The sequence below is a fragment of the Siniperca chuatsi genome, linkage group LG13 (genome assembly GCF_020085105.1).
Source record: "Siniperca chuatsi isolate FFG_IHB_CAS linkage group LG13, ASM2008510v1, whole genome shotgun sequence".
Classification (NCBI taxonomy): Eukaryota; Metazoa; Chordata; class Actinopteri; order Centrarchiformes; family Sinipercidae; genus Siniperca; species Siniperca chuatsi.
This window is the reverse complement of record NC_058054.1, coordinates 16,151,117-16,173,045: the sequence shown is the minus strand read 5'-3', so window position 1 is coordinate 16,173,045 and position 21,929 is coordinate 16,151,117. Positions and strand designations below refer to the sequence as shown.

General features: G+C 40.7%; 1 protein-coding gene across 8 annotated transcripts in view; it reads right to left on the bottom strand.

The window, feature by feature from the left end:
• The window catches only part of LOC122886643 (ephrin type-B receptor 1-B), a 153,104-nt gene that overhangs the window by 73,348 nt on the left and 57,827 nt on the right, over positions 1-21,929 (bottom strand). For all 8 annotated transcript variants that reach the window (XM_044219083.1, XM_044219081.1, XM_044219075.1 and 5 more), the window contains exon 3: positions 17,592-18,273. In XM_044219083.1, the coding sequence (XP_044075018.1) occupies positions 17,592-18,273 (682 nt within the window). The remainder of the gene's footprint in view (positions 1-17,591; positions 18,274-21,929) is intronic.

Genomic DNA, 21,929 nt, shown 5'->3' with positions numbered 1-21,929 from the left:
TCACAATGTGTGTAATTGAAAATGAAAGTGGATGTGAACAAAGATTCAGGCAGCAGCTTCAAGCTATGGATGTACCTTGTAGTGATACAGTCCTGCAAGATGCACAGCACATACAGATTAGAGCAGCCACAGTAATCTATGTCAGTCATTACAGAAAACAACAAAGGAAAAGGGTAGACTGTGCAGGTAGGTGTTGTGAAAAGAAATCTCTTCATGTAAATGAGAATTTTGTTTTTCCATTTATGATCAAAGAGAACCATCAGCTTCTTGATAGGCTTTGTTGTTGTTTTTATATCATTGATTTTCTCTTTTGTTTTATTTGATTAAAAAAACTTGTTCTACTAATAATATAAACAAAGATCTGGTGAATAGTATAATTAAGTGGTTATGAGTAGCAGCTAACTACAAAACAAATGATATATCTTGCTGCTAATAAATGGAGAGAAAATTATTAACATTAGTTTCTAATTCTAATTAGAGATGATTTTGTATTTCTATGTATATCTCTATAGAGCTCAGGCTTACAGATGAGTTACTTGGCATTAAAGCAATGTGCCTGTAATATTGATTGAATATAAAACTTTTTATGCAACAACATAATAGGAGTCACTCTCAGGTGTAGTATTAGAGTAACAAGGATTTTGACAGATCTGCTCGCTGAGCCAACAAGGCCTTTTCTGTGGATTGATTTTTTTACTGGCAGCTTGTTTCATTCCTATGAACTATAATTAACAATGCCATTCATTGTATGTATATTTCTAAATGTATATAAATATAATTTATATTTGTCCTAGTTGTCCTGCTTTGCAATCCAAAAGCAGTGAACTCTAAACAGTCAAGTGATTTCTGCACAGCAGCTGTGTTCAAGGAAACAATCTACCTGCTGGTACCATGGCAACATTAGCAAAGGGAATTTCTTATAACAGCTGTGAGGTTTTATTATTCATTCTCCCCGCCCATCTTACACTTTTTCTAATTACATCTGAATACCACGGTAATGATTTTAACTAGATGAGATGATAATGTCAAACACAAAAAAGCTTAAAACTAGAAGCAATGTAAGGAGAATTTAAACCAGATTTCTTTTTATTCAAATGTGCACGTTTACATTTTGATTTTAAAAAAGAGAGAATCTGAGGCTAACACACTGCCCCCATCCTAATCTAGTTGAAAAGCCCTGATCTCAAAAACACATAATTCCTTACCAGCTCATTTAATGTTAAAATGCTTTGAGAATTGTTTTAGCATGGCTTAAGAATAGCTTCAAACACCGATGTATCCTAAAATACCCAGGCCCTTGGCTCAGGGTCGAGGCCACTAATGAGTGTAGAGGCCTGTGAAGGGGGATGAGTAATTATGCACATTTGAAGGTAGCAGAGGAGTAGAATGATAAAACAACTGGAAAACGAAGGTCCCTTTACTGTTTACCATTCCCTAATTTGATTCCTAATTGAGCGTACATAACACAATGTTTACACCAAAATATCCTGGCAAAGACAAGCTCCCATGGCAGAATCACACAGCTGAACACGGCCTTCTCTTCCCTCCGTTGATCTCAGAGAGTGTAATCACCGTAGGCCCTTCCATCCCCAACACCATCACCACATAGAAGTGCAGTGACATGTCTCCAACCTATAACCCACTAGTAAGTGTCTGCACCCTGTCATGCTGATGCTGACATTTTCACACATGGCAAAGAGGCTGTCAGACACAGTAGGAGGCCAGAGGTTAGCAGTAGATTGGATTTGGAGGTGGATGACAAGAAAGGAAAGGAGAAGAAAAACACAAGTCTGGCTTTGTGAAATCCAATGGCGAGCTTAGATCCAACCCTCGGGCTGTAGACTGCATTGCTGATGACAGGACAAGAGGTGGGTTGGAGAAAAAGATGAGGGGACGGGTGGCGTGAGCAACACGGTGATGGAGAGGTCATCAGGAGCAGTACTGCACCCTGGGATGCTGATGACATCAACTATCACAGAAACAGCTACATCAATACAATTATGCATTCACTAGCGAGGTGTTCCTCCAGCGGTACTAGCATGTCCACCATTCATCTGCTATTATGCCTAATGGGAAATAATGATAAAATGCTCTGCATCAAAAGAGAAGACACAAATTATGTGTGAAGCGTGGGAGAGGAAAAGTGACCAGGATCAGGGAAATAGAGTGTGAGAAAGGGAGATACAGAGAAGTGGGAAAGTGAGAGCACAACAAAGTGAGAAAGCACTCAGGAGTGTATCTTGTCACTCAAATTGTTAGTGGCAGAGTCCCACAATATGTGTGTTGTGCAAAGCAGCCATTTCTCATTGCATACTAAGTGACAAAGCTATTATTTCTAAAGCTGACAATAGGCAACAGGGAATAAAAAAGGCTGGATAATAAATGCTGTTTAGAGGGACTATGCATCTGTCCTGCTCAGCGTAGACAGCTCCATTCATGGTTCAGGATGGGTGTGCTTTTATACATACAAAAACAACGATTCTGTTGACATCAGGCCCAGGCATGACCAAATAAAACTCAATGGATGAATGACGTGAATGAAAATGTATTTTTACTTGTACTGTACAAAGACAAACGGATGTGTTCATCAAACCTTCTGTTGCCGTGCAGCCATGAAATCCTCCAAAGGTAACCGGTAACCCACAGCACATATTCATGTCATATTTACATCTGCATGACCTCTACACAAGCTTATCAGAAAGCTGTATTCCTTTCCAGACAAACAGACACGGTGTGTGTGATGGTGAACTGCAGCCCCCACCCCACCTGTCCAAATCTGGACAGCACTGACCTTTATCAGGCAGCCTTACTCAATATGCCCTGAGCTATGAAACTGCCAAACACATGTGTCCATTGTGTGTTATTGCATGGTTGTTTGTGTGTGTGTGCCTAAAGGGGGTGCAGCCATGTGGAATGTCCTTACGTCGCATGAACATATTCACGCATTGTCAGATTGATGGAGACCAGAAGTCATTCATTTGGATGAAGAGTGAATGATGGACAGTGGACAGACAAGTGCTGATGGATAATGAATATCTTGGATATTCAAAAATAGAACATCAGAACAACTGAAGGTGGGAAGTAGAAGGTGGAAGAAAGAAAATATTTCTACTTTGTGCGACGGTGTAGTCCCTCATTCGTCCAGGAGTGTTCTATCGTAGAAAAGGTTTCAGTCTTCCGGATGGGAGCCGAAACGTCTTGATTCCGAAAACAGTGTCCAGATGACTACGACTGAAACCTTTTCTACTTTGTGTAGATGAAAAAAGCAATTGCAAGCCTCACAGCAGTCTCACAGCGAAAAGTTTAGCATTGGTTTATACTGATGGTTTGTGATAATTATAACCTTATAAATTATACAAATGTATGAAATGATATATATATATATATATATATATATATATATATATATATATATATATATATATATATATATAATGTATGTATACACAAACACACATATACATATATATAAATCTAGATTACACTAGTGCTGAGGACTGAGGACTAAGACCTAAAAAGGAATAATAAGAAAATTGGCAAGCAACTTTGTCACAGAACTCCTGCTGTTTTTAAGTATTAATTTGATTATATTGCAAGGCTAATTCCACATGCAAAAATCAAAAATGGTGTGGTGGTGTCACAATTTTGATTCTAAATTGAAAATCAATCTAAATGAGAGGATCGGCGATTCTCCTAGTATTTTATTTTCTCTTCACCGCCGCCTACTTGTGCACACCTGGCACGCATCCAACACACTTCAAAGATGACACAGTGTACACTACTGGAAGCCTGCAGCTACACTTTTCGTGACACCATGGCCACTGCTGGAGTCGGAGATGATGGTGAAACAACAGAACTGGAAAATCCTCCTGCTCCGGCCTTAGTGTGGTACATTCCAAAAAAAACAACCCAAAAATCATCTTCTTCTTTACAGATCAAGACTTGACAGTCTAACAATAACATAGCCGTGCTGGAAAAAAAATGTTTACATCGAATCGAATCGTGACCTTGAAATCAATCGTCATCAATTCAAATGGATGGATTTGGAGAATCATGACACCCCTAGTATGCACAACAACCCTGTAAATTCGTAGCAGTAAATTGCGCAAATGAATACACTCTCTGATGTATACACATGGTCAATTAAATAAGATATGCAATGACATCATATATGCATAATACACAGACCTCTGTGCAAAGAATAGCATGGAAAAGTCAGACACATCTCTGTAGATGTCATGTGAGTTCCAACATGCCAACAGTCATGCACGCATACATACATTTTGCATGCAAATGTTATGCAAGGGCCCTTATAAACTGTGTATGCATTAACATCCAAAAATGCATCAACACATGGGGTGTACACAACTACCCTGACATGTGGTGAGTAGGAAACCCTTAGGTGCACACAAATGCACAAGCCAATTTAAAACACACACACACACACACCTTCCCTGGGCAGGACATATTGGATTAGGAGTGATTTTTTTTTTCTTGGCTCTGTCTCAGAGGTGCTAGATTAAATGCCATTCCCACTTTACTACAGATGGCTCGAAAATAAATCATACTCTCCATATACACACACAAAGAAATTTGCACACAAACTCACAAACACACCCACACACATACAGTATACACACACACACACACACACACACACACACACACACACGCACACACACACATAAATACAGAGAAACAGTCACACAGGGAGATATATAACATGTTGGCACACCCAAACACTAAAGCACCTGTACGGTCTAGCGTGTCTGCTCTTTGTATTTCAATCACTGAATCGATGGTTCTAAATTGATTGTAGCTGAGCAGGGGCCAGAGATGTTCCCCCTGGCTTGCTGCCCTGGCCCTCTATTGATTAGATCTGAGAGAGCCAATTGCTTTCACACTGGATTAAGGTGTTCCGGAGCAATGAGCAGGGAGAGAGAAACAGAGGGAGAGAGAGATAGAGTCAGAGAGGAAGAGAGGGAGAGACAGAATAGGCTTTGCAGCCTGAGAGACACACCAACAAAGCACTAAGATCAGACCAACAATAACTACTAATTAGTTAACAACCCCTTTCTATGAGGAGAAGACCATGTAAGCACATGGGTTTCTCATACACACACATACATACACGTGTATAGACACATCTTAAGGGATTATAGTACTTTTGAATTGGACACACGTCATAGATATGTAAATTAATTTACACATTCAAACTCTTTCTATAACACATGCACATATGCCTGAAAATAAACACACACACACACACATATACACACACACACACACACACTTTACGTTGCAATCCTTCAAATCAGAAGGCACTAACACAGATCAAGGGTGTAATCTCATTTGACCCTGGAGCTAAGTAGCCCAGGGCAACAGCATTACACTTCAAAGCTTCACTCTGAGTTTGTTACACTTTCCAGCTCCAAAGTCTTATGCACTGTAACCTAGAGGAGTCAAACCAAACTTTACTATCAGCCGGCATCACAGGATCTGTTCTGACCTGGATCAAATGATAAACTGCGAGAGGTGGATACATTTTTTTGTTGTTTTTTACAATGTAGTTCTTCTCCTCTTCTCCTATATCTGTCTCTCAAGTCTGCATTCATCTTCCTCTTTGTCACATTCGAATTCCACTGGGGGCAGTGTTAAGCAGGACATCCACTCAACATCCCATCACTCTTCCTCTCCATACAACAATTAGCTGCTCCTGCTAGGGGTTCTGTATGGAAGAAGGGAGGGATGGGGCTAAGGAGGCCCCAGCCTCAGCCAAAAACAAGTCTTTTTGTCTGGCCGGGGGTCCCCCTCTCAAATAATTTCCACAATGGAGAGGCTTCCAATCCAGATTAAGCGCTTATGAAAATGAAGAACTGTGTGCTCTGAGATGGGGCTAGCACAGGCGACGTGGACCAGGGTCACGAGAGCCAGTAAAAGGGCCCCTCACTCCGAGTGCTCACAGAGGCGTTTCTCAGGCAGCAGCAGCCCTATTCACATGGCATTAGGGGTGTAAAAGCACCACATTGACTGCGCAAGTCAGGCAAGCTCAATATACATTTGGTTAATACCTCTATTGTCACACTCCCTCTATGACTGCTCTCCTAGCAGAACACGAGAGAAGGAGGACAGTGGTTGAGAGGGAATTAAAGAGACAGAAAAGATGAGATAGAGAGAGAAAATAAGGGAGGGAGGGAATAGGATTTGCTGGCCCATTCATGCCGTGATGGGTGTGAAGCGCACACACAGACATGCCTGTATGCACACACACATTTGTGCATGTACACATGCACACACAATAATATCCTTATAAAAAGGCTGCTCTGAGTCCTGTTTGTTGGAGTCTGACATGACACTTTGCTGACACAATAAACTTGGTTAGAGTCAAGAAACACATAAACAGACCTGCAAAGTCAAAACACATAATGATAGGCCATCCACAGTAGCCAGTAATATAAAGGTCAGTTTATAGGGAAGTAAGAAAGAAAGATAGGTAGGGTGAAAAACAGAGAGGGAGAGAGAGGCAGAGAGATTGTGAAATTGACTGAGTGTATGAGCATGTGTGCCTTTGTGTCCTTATCACTCTGTGTTTGGTTCATTCCCCAAAGGGTCTTATTATGCTTCGCACTGGCTCCAACACAAAGGCAGTGTCTCTGCATCTCAGCCCATCCAGCTCCCCCAGAGAACATTCTAGACACAGCAAATCCATTTGTTTGTCAGCTTCTGCCTCTATTCGAACTTGGACTAATCAGATATCATTCTTTTTGAGAAACATACCACTGTGCAGTTTGGCCTAGCACTACAGTAACAGTGGCCCAACACAAGATAACATCTTTGCTCTTTCAGAGAGGACTTTTTTTATTTGTAAGCACTGTGCATAGACATCATAAAACAGTGTTAGAGGGTTAGTTATAAAGGTATCTCTCAGTACATCAAATAATTATCTTTCTAATATTGAGGTCATTACCTCTATAAAATATCTCTCTATATTATTCACCAATTACAGATGAGCAACAAACTTCCTTTTGAAGGGTGTTGTCCAAGTAGTTGGCCCTTGAATTGGTTGAGGATTATTAGGATGTTATTGTTAACTGCAAAATGTGCCTAGGTGATCATAAAAGTGTGAATGATCATCTGTAGCTTAGGTTATGACAGATCTTTGGCAATGTTTCTTAAATGGAAGAAACATGTATGGGTCAGTGACATGTACATGTATGTTGATCAAAGTACATAAACTTTTAAATTTCTAAGATTAGAACTCAGTTGGAAACCGATGGTAGATTGCATCTTGACTGTACACGAAATCAATTGCTTTAAAAGGGTACTCCACCGATTTAGAATTGCACTCCTACAACACTGTCGGACTCACGATGGAAAGTTTTTTAAAAACGTCCCTGTCAAAACCTGATGCCTACATTAGCCACAATGCAACTCGACTGCCGAGTCATATCTCCGATAGTTCTGTCAGCGAGTCGGATGTGCTATGCTAGTAGCCTCAAGCCGCTAGCCTCAAGTACAGATAAGTAGCAGGCTACACAGGTCTGGTAAACTAATTCTTTATAACGCCGCACCCCCAGATTTTTTTTCATTTTCAAACTTGTAGTCTTTAGCCCCAACCAACCAGAAGTTTATCAGATTTCGCATTGCTCCCACTGGAGCCACAAAAGGCTTTATACAACTTTTTTTGCGTAGCACTCCCCAAGACTTTGATGTGTAAAATCTGTGGAGTTCCCCTTTAAAGAAAAAGAGAGACATTACTGAATACAGAGGACACTGCACTGGTGACAGCACACCTACGTATATACCTATAGGATAGTAGAATAATCTATATCCATTAATTGCATAGTGTGAGTTACAGTAGCCTAATTTCCATTGTTAGTGATACCAGCCTATGTCCATGAAAAGTGTTTCTGAAATCCTGAGTCTTCTCCAAAGCAGAGGAGAACAAGCGTATGCAGTGTACCAAAGATTAGGGCTATCAACTCTATAGTGTTGCGGCAATTTTGTAATCCCACTCTGACAAAGAGGAACGCGCAGCAGTCAGGCCAAGGTAGAATTCAGTCATAGGTTACATTGTACAGAATTGAGCATGATCAAACATAAGGGAAGTTAATATGATTACATCAAGTCAAAAGCTACGTTGGCCAGGATTCAGCATGATCAAACAACTTTCCCTTAAAGTAGCTAGATGTTTTAGTCATCAGATTTCAAGTATTGTTTGAATTGGGTTTCACATCATTCAAGCTACTGCAGCAATGTGCAAAGGTTACCTCTTTGAGCACAAAACATGAATTGAACCTAGTCTGTTTTATACTGCTGATTTAATTAGTGAGGACTGAAATGTCAGGATTGCTCAAAATGCAGATTGAAATAGATGTGCAAAACAGTATCATGTTTGATGTTTACTGTGGTAAAGTAGGTAGTAGTTGGTTTTACAGTTGGTCATATTAAATCTTACTGAAGGTCTGTAAACTGTAAAACACAAGGTAATGTCCACTGCAACACGTAGGTAGCATTCAACCTGCTGACCCAGACTCTGTTCCTACTCAACACACAGTGAAAGCATGATGGGTGTGTGATGGGTTTGCATTACAAAATGCAGCCAGAAAGAGACTGAGAAGTTAGCAGTCTTGATTGGACTACATAAAACCACACACACTTTGAAGATTTCATTAAAGTCAAGTTGCCCCAGCCAATAAGGATACGCAAAGCTCTCACCTCATCTAAACTGCACACACACACATATATAGAAATAAACAGGAACACACACATGCACATGCATAGGCGCTGCACAGATCTGACTACAAGTTTGGCTATGCTAATTCCGGTCTGGGAGAAAAGCTGCAGCCCCCCAGCCAGTGTGGGAACTCAGTAAACAAATGGAGCACAAAGCGCAAAGTGCTCAAAGAGAGGATTATCAAGTCGCTCTCTTTCTCTTTTTTCACACTGCCTCCCAAACACACACGCATATAGATGCACACACATTCCTCCTCTCCCCTATCTTGCTTTCAAGATTCAATATTCACACAATGTCTTCTCCAGTGGGCGTTTTCGGAAGACAGCCATAGCAGGGGGCCCTTGGCATGAGGAGTGACAACAAAGCCAAGATCAATAATTTGTCACAGAGATGTGTCTGCCAGATTGAGCTTCATAGGCTCTTCCTGTCTGTCAGTCTGAAAAGAGACGTTTCCTCTGGTTTCAGCAGAACCACATGCCCTGACCCCAAAAAGTGCACGCTGTGTTTACTGTCAATGAAAACATGCAATTAAACACGCACAATGACATAGTGTGATGCAGATTATGGGAGTTGTCTAATTGCCAGATAACTGCATATTGTGAAGGTTTTGAGGTTGTGTTTGATATGACCTGCCCAGTTATAGGGAGCCAAGTTGGTTTAGCATAATGCATGGTGTCATAACATAGATTACACAGACATAATTCTTCATGTATGTTTAATCAGGGATACTAGGGAGCACTTAAAGTGGAACTGTAATGCTGTTTGCTTCAAGTGTACGGGAATTATGGCAGACATGATTAGGTTATGAAATTGGACACGCAAAGTTCAGCTTGAGGTGATGGAAATCTTGTGTGTGTACGTGTGTTCATGTTTGTGTGTGTGTGGATTTGTGTGCAGGACTCCCACAAAAGAGAACAACCATCTTAGAAACTCTGACCCAAAGTCCAGAGATTTTGAGCTTTGAATTGATTTTAAGCACCCATACAATTGACAGAATCAACACATGGAAGCATGGAAGAAATGCACTTTGGCTTACAGGATTTGCTTATTGCAAAAACCAATCTCACCATTCTGACTTTATGCTGAGCAGATTCAATCAGTTCATCTACAGGAACTGTCTAGGCTACCTCAACTACCATTAAAAGCACAGGCTTGTCACTTGGAGTCTATGAGACACCAAATTCACACTCTTGGTCAGTTGAATTTTTTACTGCTAAGACTAAAAGGTCAATTCACCCAAACTATAAACAACATATTTTCTCTTCTTACAGCTGCACAAATACTTTTATTTGCCCAGGTTCAGTCTGAAATTTCTGCTGCCACCCAACACAATGGAGACAAATGGAATTTTTACTTGTGGTGCTTACATAATTTAAAATGACATTTTAAAAAACAACAGCTTTTTGACAACTTTGACTTTGCTATCAACAGTTTTCATTTTAACTACTTTCTAAACAAGAAATAGACTCTATGAGGGACTGGAAGAGGCAAAAATTCCAAAGATGGATATCTCAAAGATGGATATCTCAAAACTGAAAATATTTAATAAATAAAAAAATAAAGCCAAAATTATTAAGTGATAATATATATATATATATATATATATATATATATAAAAATTGGGTGAACTGACCCTTTAATCTGCTCCAGTAATAGAAAATCTGGAACTTGAACCTGATAAGCCGCCACATTCTTCTCGGTTGCTAGTTCACAAGTTCCACAACATAACCTTGACTAATCCACATCTATCAACCTGCTGCTGATAACCTCCAGGAAGGGATGAGACAATTTCCTAGAATTGAAATGTGTCCCTCTGCCGTCAAACCAAACAGGCCTGGCTGTGTTATTAGCGGAACAGTGAATATTGATAGACAGTGATGAGGGAAAGGGAGAATCAACAAATGAGGGGCGATGGAGAGGGGGGAGTGTTTGTACTTTCTCAACCGGGGTGGGGTGGAGGGTGGGGGCACTCTGTGGAGAGGCTCACCACGTCTCCTCATTACTGCTTGCTAAAGCATTCTCCAGAGTGGGAAGAGGAGAGAAAGAAGAAGGGGTGAGTTGTGGGGGCATAAAAGTACAAGAAGAGTGAGGACAGTTTTCTACGTGCTGTCCAAATTGACATTTCTCTTGACATTTAACTTTTGGTCCCTTGTGAAGACAACACAGAGATAGACACAGACACTTTTCCACAGCATTATTGATGATGTCTTTGTTGTGTTCTTCAATGTGCAATCATAACTTAAAAGCGTAAAGTGAGGGATTTGATTGATGGGGGTCACAGCTGGGGTGAGGGGGTGAAGTGGAGCCCCTTGTAGAGCTGGGCTTTTGTGTTTTGCCAGCGAGGATGACATAGGCAAATTAAGCAGAGCCCCAGCCATCTGCTGAATGTTAGGGCTCCTTTGTCTCCTTGTGTCCCTGTGTTTCTCACTGGCCTCAACACCCAGTGTCCTACACTGAGTGAGGAGAGGAGAGGAGTAGACATATGAGAACTGAAAACATGACTGAGACTGAAGTAGAGGAAGAGAAGTGAAAAGGATTTGACGAGGAAGATTGGAAGATATGTCGAGTCAAAGTGGAGCCTTCTTGAAAAAGTTCCTGTGCAGCAACTAAGGGAAAGACCAAGTGAGTGATGACAATGAAAGCCTTAGAAAAAAAGCCCAGTGACCAAATACATGGCCTGAAAGGGCCTGAAGGTTAGAGAACCAGACAAAAAAAAACAGAGGTTGAAAGAAAAGATAGAGAGAATAAAAAATAATAGGAGTAGAAGTATGTGTCACTCCATGGAGGATAAGAACAGCTCTGTGTGTGGTGGGTATTTCCATTATGTTTGAACAAAATCTCTGAATTCCCCTCGCATTATTAGGGACCGACTGTCATTGCAGTGAGAGCAGCACATCAGTGTTTGGGGTCATTATAAACACTCTGTTTGGGCCTTAAATTCAAAGAGTCTTTGTTTGGGTCACACTCTTTCACCGCTGCTCTCTGCCATCCCCTATTCAGCCCATTGAGAGCCATGGAAACAAGAAGTCTTTCACTCTCTGCTCTTTCTTACAGCTTTTCTCTGTCTCTTCCTCCCACTACTCCATTTTTGTCTTCATCACACTGGTCCTCACTGCCATAGGACTAATAGGAACAGGAAGAGTCAGACGCTTACTTAATTGGGCTTCAAGGTCACTTAGTAGATCTTGGTGTGTGTGTTTGGAGTTTGTGTGCTGGTGAGTACACATGGATGCGTCTCTGCAAATGAAGTAAACTCTGTGGAACGGAAGTAGACAAGGCCAAATGGGCTGGAATTGGCTCTAATAGCTTACCGGGCCTTTGTGGGTCCTGTCTGCCAGATCCTTTACACTCAGATAAGACATATAAAGAAGTAATCAAAGCATCAGTGGAGCAGGAAAATGTAAAACCAAAAGTTTACAGTAAATCCAAAGCCAAACTTTAAAGCTCTAAATAAGTTTAAATGTCTGTAGCGATTCAGTGGTTGTATGTGTTTTGGGTATGATTTGAATTATCTTATTTCAGTTAGATTCTCTAATCTCTCTAATGCAGAGAAATAAGCCAGGGTGGTTGGTGTCCATGACAATGAACTCTATAGGGGTATATATTGGGGTTTATAAGGTTTTAGGATGGGGTTAGAAATGTGATAAATGTGCCTCGAACACTACATTTTACATTTTGAAAATGCACACATGGAAGAACTAATACTTTTTCTGAGCGTATGCCCAAGATGTGTGTTTATGTGTGTGTCAGTGTGTGTGTGTGTGCTCATGCCCCATGATGGCAGCCATTAGACAGGAGTAAGGCAGCCATGATGAATCGGCACTTAGCCCAGGGAAGCGCACTTGCTCAATGGGCTGTGAATCTCCCGCTGCCACTGTCAGCCTGCAGAATGTTAAATAAAGTTATTCGAATATTTGTAATATTAATGTGCCAGCATGTCAAAAGCCCGCTGGAGCCTAACAGTAAGAGAAAATATGAGAAGATTCATATTGTCGGGTAGGCCTATAGGACTGCTCTGGTGAGGAATTTCTGTAAATACCCGACTAAATAAATACAAATCATGGACAGTGCGTTAGATTATAAGGATGGATGGATGAGATAAAATAGAGTTCCATGAATAAGTAACCAGAAAATATTGTGGATAATAATATTAGTCATTATGTTTCTTATTGCTGTATTTCACTTGTATCCAATTCACATCTTTGCAAAAATCAATAGCTGAAACAATGCTCCCTCCATTCAAATGCTTTTACTATAATCTGTCCCCAACCCAGTCTCCAAGTCCATGCGAGTGAGGAGACTCTGAGCAGCTATGTGCTTTGCATAGGAATGGGCCACTGAGGTAAAAAAAGGGAGAGTTAAGCTTTGAGTGTGGTTAACCAATTACAAAAGAAGACAAAATATAGTAGAGGGCCTCATAAAATAAGACTGCCAGCTTTATAGACTCCAGGCAGGCATTTATCAACTCATAGAAAATTTTGTTCCCCAAAGGAAAAAGTGTTAACAGCAAAATGAAAAACAGGCAGTCCAAAGTTTTGAACTGCTCTTCATAGATTTAGAGTCATTTAGCCCTATTTACTCTGAACGTCAGAATAATTAGCTTACCAGGGAGTTACAATCACTTCTCACATATATGAGAATACATGGAACATTAAAATGATCAATGATTATATCAGATTATTTAAAAAAAACAAAAAACAATGCAGAGATGGATGTGAAGCAAACCTAATCAAGGTGATTCTATCAATCACTCAGCTGGGGACCACGACAACGACCATGAGAGGGTTCAGTAAAACGATCAAATCAGTCTTTCGTAGACACTTGAGTTGAGCAGGACACACACACAAGACAAGCTTTGCGTTGGTGGAGGTAGTGGGGTGCTATTGGACTGTCTCCGCTCGATTTAACAGGGAGGTGATAAAATATTTAGCAGATTGCTTACATAGCCAAGGGGGAGAGAGAGGGAGAAAGAGGGAGAGGAAGAGAGAGAGGGGGATACCCAAATGGCGTGTGTGGGAGCTAGGGAGCTGGTAATGAGGATGGCATGCTGGCATCATCGTTACAGAGCACAACAACTCTACATGGTCTCTCTGCCCAACTGACAGCAGGCCACACACACACACACATATATACACACCACGCTACCTGTCACTAATTAAAACATATAGATTACAGAAAGTGCAATCAGGTACAGGGAGGCTCACACACACACTCACACACACATACCCAGTAGCAATTAGGGTTATTTTCTGTCATAAAAAATGACTTACATATTTTAAACAAGTTAAAAAAAAAAATGCATGTTTCACTTGAAAACATTGTTTTCTTTTAAAGTATTTGCCTTTCACTGTGCAGAAATAAACATATCAAAAACTGGATTTGTGCAAGATTGACACATTTCTGTGACTGGTGACTATGTTTTGTTATGCCATATACAGTAGCGTACAGTAGGAGACTGAATTTGTGTCAAATGTTAATATACATCACACACAATATTGTCCTTATCTAGTTTGATATCACGTGAGATTGATTATTTTGTCATTAGCTGGCTTAAGCCAGTTAAATTCATTTTAATGTAGAATGTTTATGTGCACACCAGCTATTCACATATGCACCAAATGGACAATTTTCACATTTTCAACAAAGTGGGTGTTGCAAAAGAGATCTTCATCTCCATGACATTACCTGATTAAATGTAGGTTGTATAAATGAGGGAATATCTTGTGGAGGAATGATGTTCATCCCTTCAATAGAATTCCACAGACTGAAGCTGTTCTGGAGGCTCGTGGTGGCCTGACTCCATACTAAGACACTTCATGTTGGTTTTTCCTTTAATTTGTCACCCATCTGTAGTTTAGCAGAGCTCAAAACAGAAGCAATTGCTTTTCATTTTTTGATTTCCCACTGTGCTTTTAAGCATCACAGTGCCCTCCCTTTCCTATGTAATACCTTTCCTTCTCATGTTGCTCTCAATGAGGGGAATTATTTCAGCATGAAACTGCATGCTCTCATATTCTTTTTGTTCCTGTTCCTGTTACTTCATCTCTAATGGGCAATTACTTCAGACCCAATGCTGAGACCATGTTATTGCACTAACCCCCAATTGATTGGTTGCCCATAGTACTCAGCTTCCACAAGCACTTTAAGGTTAGATTTCCTTGTTTAAATAATGGATTGCAAGCCCATGAAAAGGGACTGCGTGGAAAATAAAAGGTTGAGATTGTTCTTATTGGAGGGGCCTTTCAGTGGAGATGAGAGGGGAACAGATTCCATAGTAGTCTCCAGAGAGTAAGCTAGTTTTCAGAGACAGAAATGGCAACATTATCTGTTTCTCTCTCACCCTCTCACTCTTTTTCTCTATCCATGCATGTTTGTGCGCAAGTTTGTGTGTGTCCTTAGGCGTCAAACTACACAACATTTTACAGGTTTATACTACACCCTAACAACTCCCTCACTCTACAGGCTGTTTTTCATACCTCCCATAATGCTGCATTTCCATCAGAGAGAGAGAGAGAGAGAGATGTCAAATTTAACACAGCAGGAAGTCTACTTGCTGTGGGTACTTAGAGAAGGAAGTCAGGGGGATTGTGGGAATTAGTGAAAATATACGTCTCCTCCTCTGTTCAAAGAGTCTTTGTAGTGCAGTGCCTACCGGGGGACTGTGTATGTGCACATGCCCGTGTGTGTTTGTGTTGTTTACAACAGTGCCAATGCCCCCCACTAACACAAGCCAGAACAAGCCTCCTACCAACACTTGGGGATGGATACTTTAGGCTTCAATTACTGTGAGTGTGTATAAGGTTGAGGTAAATAACGGAGGAAAAAAGGAAATTCTGTGGTGAAAAGATGGACAAAAAAGAGACATGGATCAGCATTGAGTAAGTTTGCAGGACAAAAAATATTCATACATTAAAGCCTGGAGGTTTGTTTGCATTTGAGGACAGGCAAGATTATTTGGCTCCTTTGCTATAAAATTCCTGTACTGAACTTTGCGTACATGTTTAACCTTCAAACAATATATTTCACATATGACTAGCTCTGGTGAGTTATAGCCACAAAGTGAAATTAGTCTAAAGGGAGCCACACATAGTATAGTCAATAAAAAAAATGTTTGTTATTACGCATCTTTGATCAAAAAGGAATCTTCATGGAAACAATTGAGGGTGGTTTTATTTCATAAGAGTACATTTAATAAGGATAGAAATAGAAAATCATTCAAGTTCCAGTCATATTTCGAAGTGAAACATACTGTACCTGATATAACATACTGTTTAAATATGCTGTGCCAAAAAGATGTATCATTATCTAATGTATAAACAACAGCAGAAACTAGGAACAAAGGTACAGATTTATTTAAAACAAAAATAGAAATATTAAATAAATATAATAAACTGCAGTCACAATGGTCAGACAGTTGCTTGAATTATTTTAAAAAACAGAAGTAACTCTTTTCAGTAGTGTATCAAAAGCACAAAATGTATTTATTTGTCTCATTATAGGATCTTATTTGGCTTGAAATGCTGTCAAATATTCAGCTGATTTTTTTCATCAGTTTGAAACTTTCTATTAGACATAATGATGCTGAGGTTGTTTAGAATATCACACCACTCATGTTTCCTTAAAAAAAATTAGATGGCATTATTATTCACAGCAGGCAAACTAAAGCCTGTTATCTGTAAAGTATTAGTTTGCACATAATGCACTGAAATACTTTTTCCGTAAGTATGGGTTGGACAAGAAAGTTCCTGTAAAATATGGAAATTAAATGTAACTTGCAATGGGGTAAAAAAAGATAATAACAGAAACAAAGTCATGTGAAATGAAATGACCTGTGAACAATGTAAAACACAGTTGTGATGAGATGACAACATTTGGTGTGAAATGAAAACTTCCAGTGATAAGCTAACTAAAAGCAACCAACTTTTGCCTTGTCATTTTCATGTGAAAGTCATTCCACCTTAGCCAAGGACTGTGTGTGTGTTTGGGTGTGTATGTTAGTGTGGGTGTGTTTTGCGTACAACATAAAGCAATGCGAGAAGGATACAGTAGACACAGTCACACACTGAGCTTTGTAGATATGTGGCACTCTCATATCTGTTTATTGATCAGAGCAGATGTGCGTCAATCAATCTTATCTGGGCTCCACACACTCTCCAGCTAACCTCAAGAGGCAGGCCAACCAATACTGCACCATACTGAGAGCCCCAGCCACTCATATTATCATCAGACACCTTGAGCAAATTTTCTCTTTGTATGTGTGTGTGTGAGAATAACACGGTGCAGAGCGAAAAGGTGCATTAGAGGACAGACAGAAAGAGGGCGAAAGTGACAGCTTGAACCAAAAACCCAGATTAACCTCGTCTTTATGTATGCCTTATTATCTATTCCTTAGAACTTAGTGCTACACACTTCGTACTGAGGTACAATCAAACCTCTCGCCATCTGTAAAGTAGGCTGCACATAAGGCTGGCATTCGCTACAGATTAAGAATCAATGCTAATGTGCCTTTCTAGTATGCCGGAGGTGGATGTGATCAAGGAAGAAGTACGGCACATCATGCTCAGCAAAACGCATGAAACACAATCAATTCAGCCATTCCAATGATGCAGAAAATTTGTGATCCAAGGTACGCTGATGCCTTGTTATATGCAAGCCTAAAATAGAACAAATCATGTCGCCTGTCTTCAGTGGAGTGATTTGTTCTATCATGAGTAGTCCATCATTTTAAAAGAGAGTGAATGATTAAAAGCAAAGAATTTGTAAGTAGGGTGCTTGCAACTAGCAGAGGTAACGTTCTCAAATAGCGACTATAAGATGTTTATGACAAATGTATCTACTTCTACTTATTACTTACCTCGACATACGTTGCCATTGTCAGGTTCAAACCCAGCCTTGCATGTGCAGCTACCAATAGGAACCATCCACTCTCCGTCTCCATTGCAGTAGAGCTTTATAGGGACATCTACTTCCTCTGAGTTGGGAATGCAGATTCCTCTGGCAATAACCAGGGATGTGCTCTCAGCCCCTGTCATGGTCTCTGGAAAGATTGCAAAGTTCTGGACCACACTTGGGCACTTCTTATAAAAGACCCTGACTGACAGCAGAGACATGCAGGCGCCATAGTCCTGAAAGGCCAGGTAAAAGCCATTTTTAGACAATGGGCCGAAGCTCCGCACTTCTGTGTTGACTTTCATCAGGCGTCCGCCAAAGTCCACCTGTGAGAAGCTTTCATCTGCAGCAATGGTGTCCACCTTGAGGTAAGGGGCCTCCATCCAGAAGGCGGTGCCTTTAGTGGCAATGACAGCATCAGTTTCATAGTAGTAGAGATTAAACGTCTCCTTGCATGAGCCAGGAACGTTGGGGATGGAGCTACAGTCGCGCACGGTGAATCTAATCTCCACATAGATGCGCTGTGCTCCACGGCGATCAATGAAGGTGGTGAGGAGCCAGTTGTTTTGACTGGGCTCGAAGACATTACACACCTGGTAGGTCCTGATGGTGTTGAGGTTTTCATCATAGCCACTCACCTCCTCCCACTATAGAAAGAGAAAGAGCGAGAAGAGGGAGAGAAGAGTACACATGGTTGATTAGTAATCATCTGTGGTGCTTTCTCATTTTTTGATAGAGAATACTAATATTGGCTGAGCCACAGAGCATTTGTACACATATCAGTAATCTCCCTAAGGCACTAAATTTGAGTGCACTTCCTGGATTAACAGAAAGGAATCAGCTCGTCGAGCTGTGGGGCTTATTCATCCATTGAGAATACACAAATGTCCTTGTTTTTCTGAATCATAAACAATTCCTTAAGTGCAGCAACAGCACAAATACCACTTTGCCGTCTTGTTCTCTAAATACGCTCAACAGCTGTAGTATGTGTACTGCCACTGTATAAGCACAAACCCAGTAATTACTTTGGATGCACTGCTATTTACCATCTATGCCGAGCGTGGCTGGGCACTGAGTTGATGCATTATAAAATATGGTGTGTAAAAATTCAAGATTATGCAGTATTTAATTACAATTAGACAGATGGGGGCTACTACATGGCAGCCAAGAGCCGGTCTGATGGAAAGGCATTTGTGTGCAGACTGAACTGAAATACACTGCAGGCCATTTCTTGCAGGTGTGACCCAGGAAGTATGTTGGAGGAACATCAGAAGCCCCTTGGGTTATTAACTCAGTGCACCAAATCATAATGAAAATGTGCCATTAACATTTTGCTGGAATCACTGACAATCAGGAAGAGAAATCACTGAAATAAAAAAGGAGCTTGCCTAGAAGCTTGCTTTCAGATGAACATTTCTGAGTAATTGTGCAGTTGTGCAAAAGCTGGTCAAGCTCAAATTGGTACAGACAGTCTACTAATATTCTAAATGTGTTAATTTCTAAAGCTAAGGCTTTTGTGCCGCATGAATTGCAACAGTCACATAAAAGCCCCAGTGACTTGAAATAAAAATTTTGTGGAGTAGAGACAGTGATATGAAACAGTTTTGAAATGTTCCTTCTCAGATCACTTCCACTGTCTGTAATACCATTTGTTTTACTCCTATTTGAAGCAACAGCTTGGCTCAAAGATTTATTTCTCCAAACCCCCCCAGGTTTGGAGGAGTTAATGAGGTCTATAGTGGAGTGAGTGGGCCTCCAGTCAGTTCATGTTTCTTGTGTGCATATATCTTCTGGTGCTTCCTCCTTCTTCTGACCTTTAAAGCCCCAGCTGCTCAATCAGGGCTAATGGAGAGGAGGAGACATCAACTCTCCACACACAGCCCCAACAACCAGTCAAATGACATGTGAGCCATTTAATTTGGGGTTTGGAAATATACAAAAACAATGAAGATGATAAACTAATAAATGGCAAGAAGTTTTGGGTCAGGTGGGGGCAAGGAGAGCGAGGGGGGAGAAGACACGTGGAGAACAGTGACACTGCTGACATGATAAACGAGTTTACAGAAATCTGAGGTGCAAATTAAACCCTTTTTTCACTGCTGCTCCCTCTGTGCCCACTTCGCTATACTCTTCTCCCCCTCTCCTCTCTCCCCCTTCTGCTCTCTTCTCTCGTCTCTGCTCTGTAATGACCATTCATCAGCATTACAGGAACCTGTCCCTTTCAGCACTGCCTGTTCATTAATACAGCCAGCCCTAGGCTCCTCTGCACCCGTCTGCTCCAGTCTAGGAGGGGGTCCTCACCACCCCTCGTCTAGCCAAATGACCACCATCTTTCACGCCAGAGAGAGGCCTGAGGCGTCTCCGATAATGCCCGTCTGAAATCTGTCCAGAAATTCATTGGCTCATATAATAATGAACTGCAATTTTTCTATTTCCTCCTCGGTAGATATTTGGTGTCACCATTGTGTCAAAGACAAACAAAACTATTACAGGTGCATCAGTTACTTAGCAGATATCAAACTTTGTGACACAATTTCCTCATATCCTTTCAGTGCTTTGTATTCATCTGCTGTTTACATCTGTGTGTTTGTGTGTGTGCATTCAGAGAACGTGCTGTTTATAATTTGATGGTTTACCGACCACATATTGATTTGCTGGTTGTTGTTTTGCTGCTGAAGCACTTGAGGCTACATGCCACATTTCTACTTCTGTAGGTCCAAAATATTTGATTACTGTGAGTAGTATTAACATTGATATCCATTCTTTAGCATATTTATCATTTGCTCTGTTCTAACATTGAAATGCATGTGAGACATGCATTTAAGAAGCAAGGACACTATCTATGTAAGCAGCACATGCCCTACAATCACATCAATACTCTTCCTATGTTTCCTATTTCTATTTCTTTGCTCTTCTGCAGACCTTTTACATCATTTAAATCAAATCTAACTCCTGCACTACTCCATGACATCTCTCTGACCTTGCCAGAGAAGAGAGAAAAGAGAAGGCATCATCACCTGTCACCTTACTGATAATGGAATTCCCTGGTCCTTGCATCCATTTCCTCTTCAAGGATTTGTGTAAAAAATAAAACTGTTAGTCCTGCGCTGTGTATATTTAGTCTTATGCATTATGGCCTTAAGCACAGATGTATGTTCCAGGCATGTACCATTCATACTGGCTCAAGGTGAACAAAGTATAGGAGAGAGACTGAAATGTGATTATCTTATGTTCCTAAGTGCATCTACTCTTTAGTACTACCCCACCACATATTTTCCCAGCTCAATAGATCTCCCATAAGTTCAGGTGATAAGAGATACTGCTCTCTTTGTGGCAGTCAGTTAAGAAACCACAGAGCAGAAGAGGATGTGGATTACATTTTTACATCTTACAGTTAAGGCAAAAACAAAAATAATACAGTGGGTAGACGCTTTAGCATGGAGTGTGTATAAGAATGATCAACATTACTTTTGTCTTTTACATGTCTCTATAAAGTCAGCTCCCTCTCAATTTGTTTTAATGTGCATATTTCTGCACCACTATATCTATATTTTATCATTACCAATCTCACTGAACACACTGAAACTTTCTTGCTGATGAAACACCAGACAAATATTTAGATCCTCTTTACACAACACTCATTTTTACGCTAACCAAATGTACCCATTGGCTCCACTCTAATAGCTTTGCTTTTGCCAGTAATATAGGAGACACTCTTTGCCTGGCCCTGATTGTCAAGTGTGCCTATTGTGTGTGTCATTATGGCTGCTCTGTTTTATGGGCAGTAGCGAGGAGATGGAGGAGCTATGGATTCACAGAGCGCTTAATGTTTGTGTTAATGACCAGTCACAGCTAGCTGAGCTGGAGAAGAGAGGGTTGAGGAAAGAATATATTCAGAAAAGTAATATATTCAAACTGATGTTCCCCTTCCCACAGCCTCAGCTCGCTGCCATCAAGCCATCGATACTCTGCCCTCATAAAGGCCATTCATCACATTGATCTCCTGCCATTACCTTCAAAGGCTAAAATAACACAGAGCAGCTCAGATGGCCACAGCCTTGCTCTTGAGGACTAAAGCATCCACCAGTGAGCTGGGGACAAGTAGAGTCCCAATCACAGAGCTGAGAGTGACCTATCAGAACATGGATGTAACACCTGTGGACAACAATAGGAATAGGAATGGGCTGAACTAATTATTATTTAGAGCAGACATGGTGGGAAAAGGACAGGAGCTACCGTAAACATGGTGCAAGATTCCACTCAAGCTTTATACTGATACTGATATAACAACAGCACAAAAGGT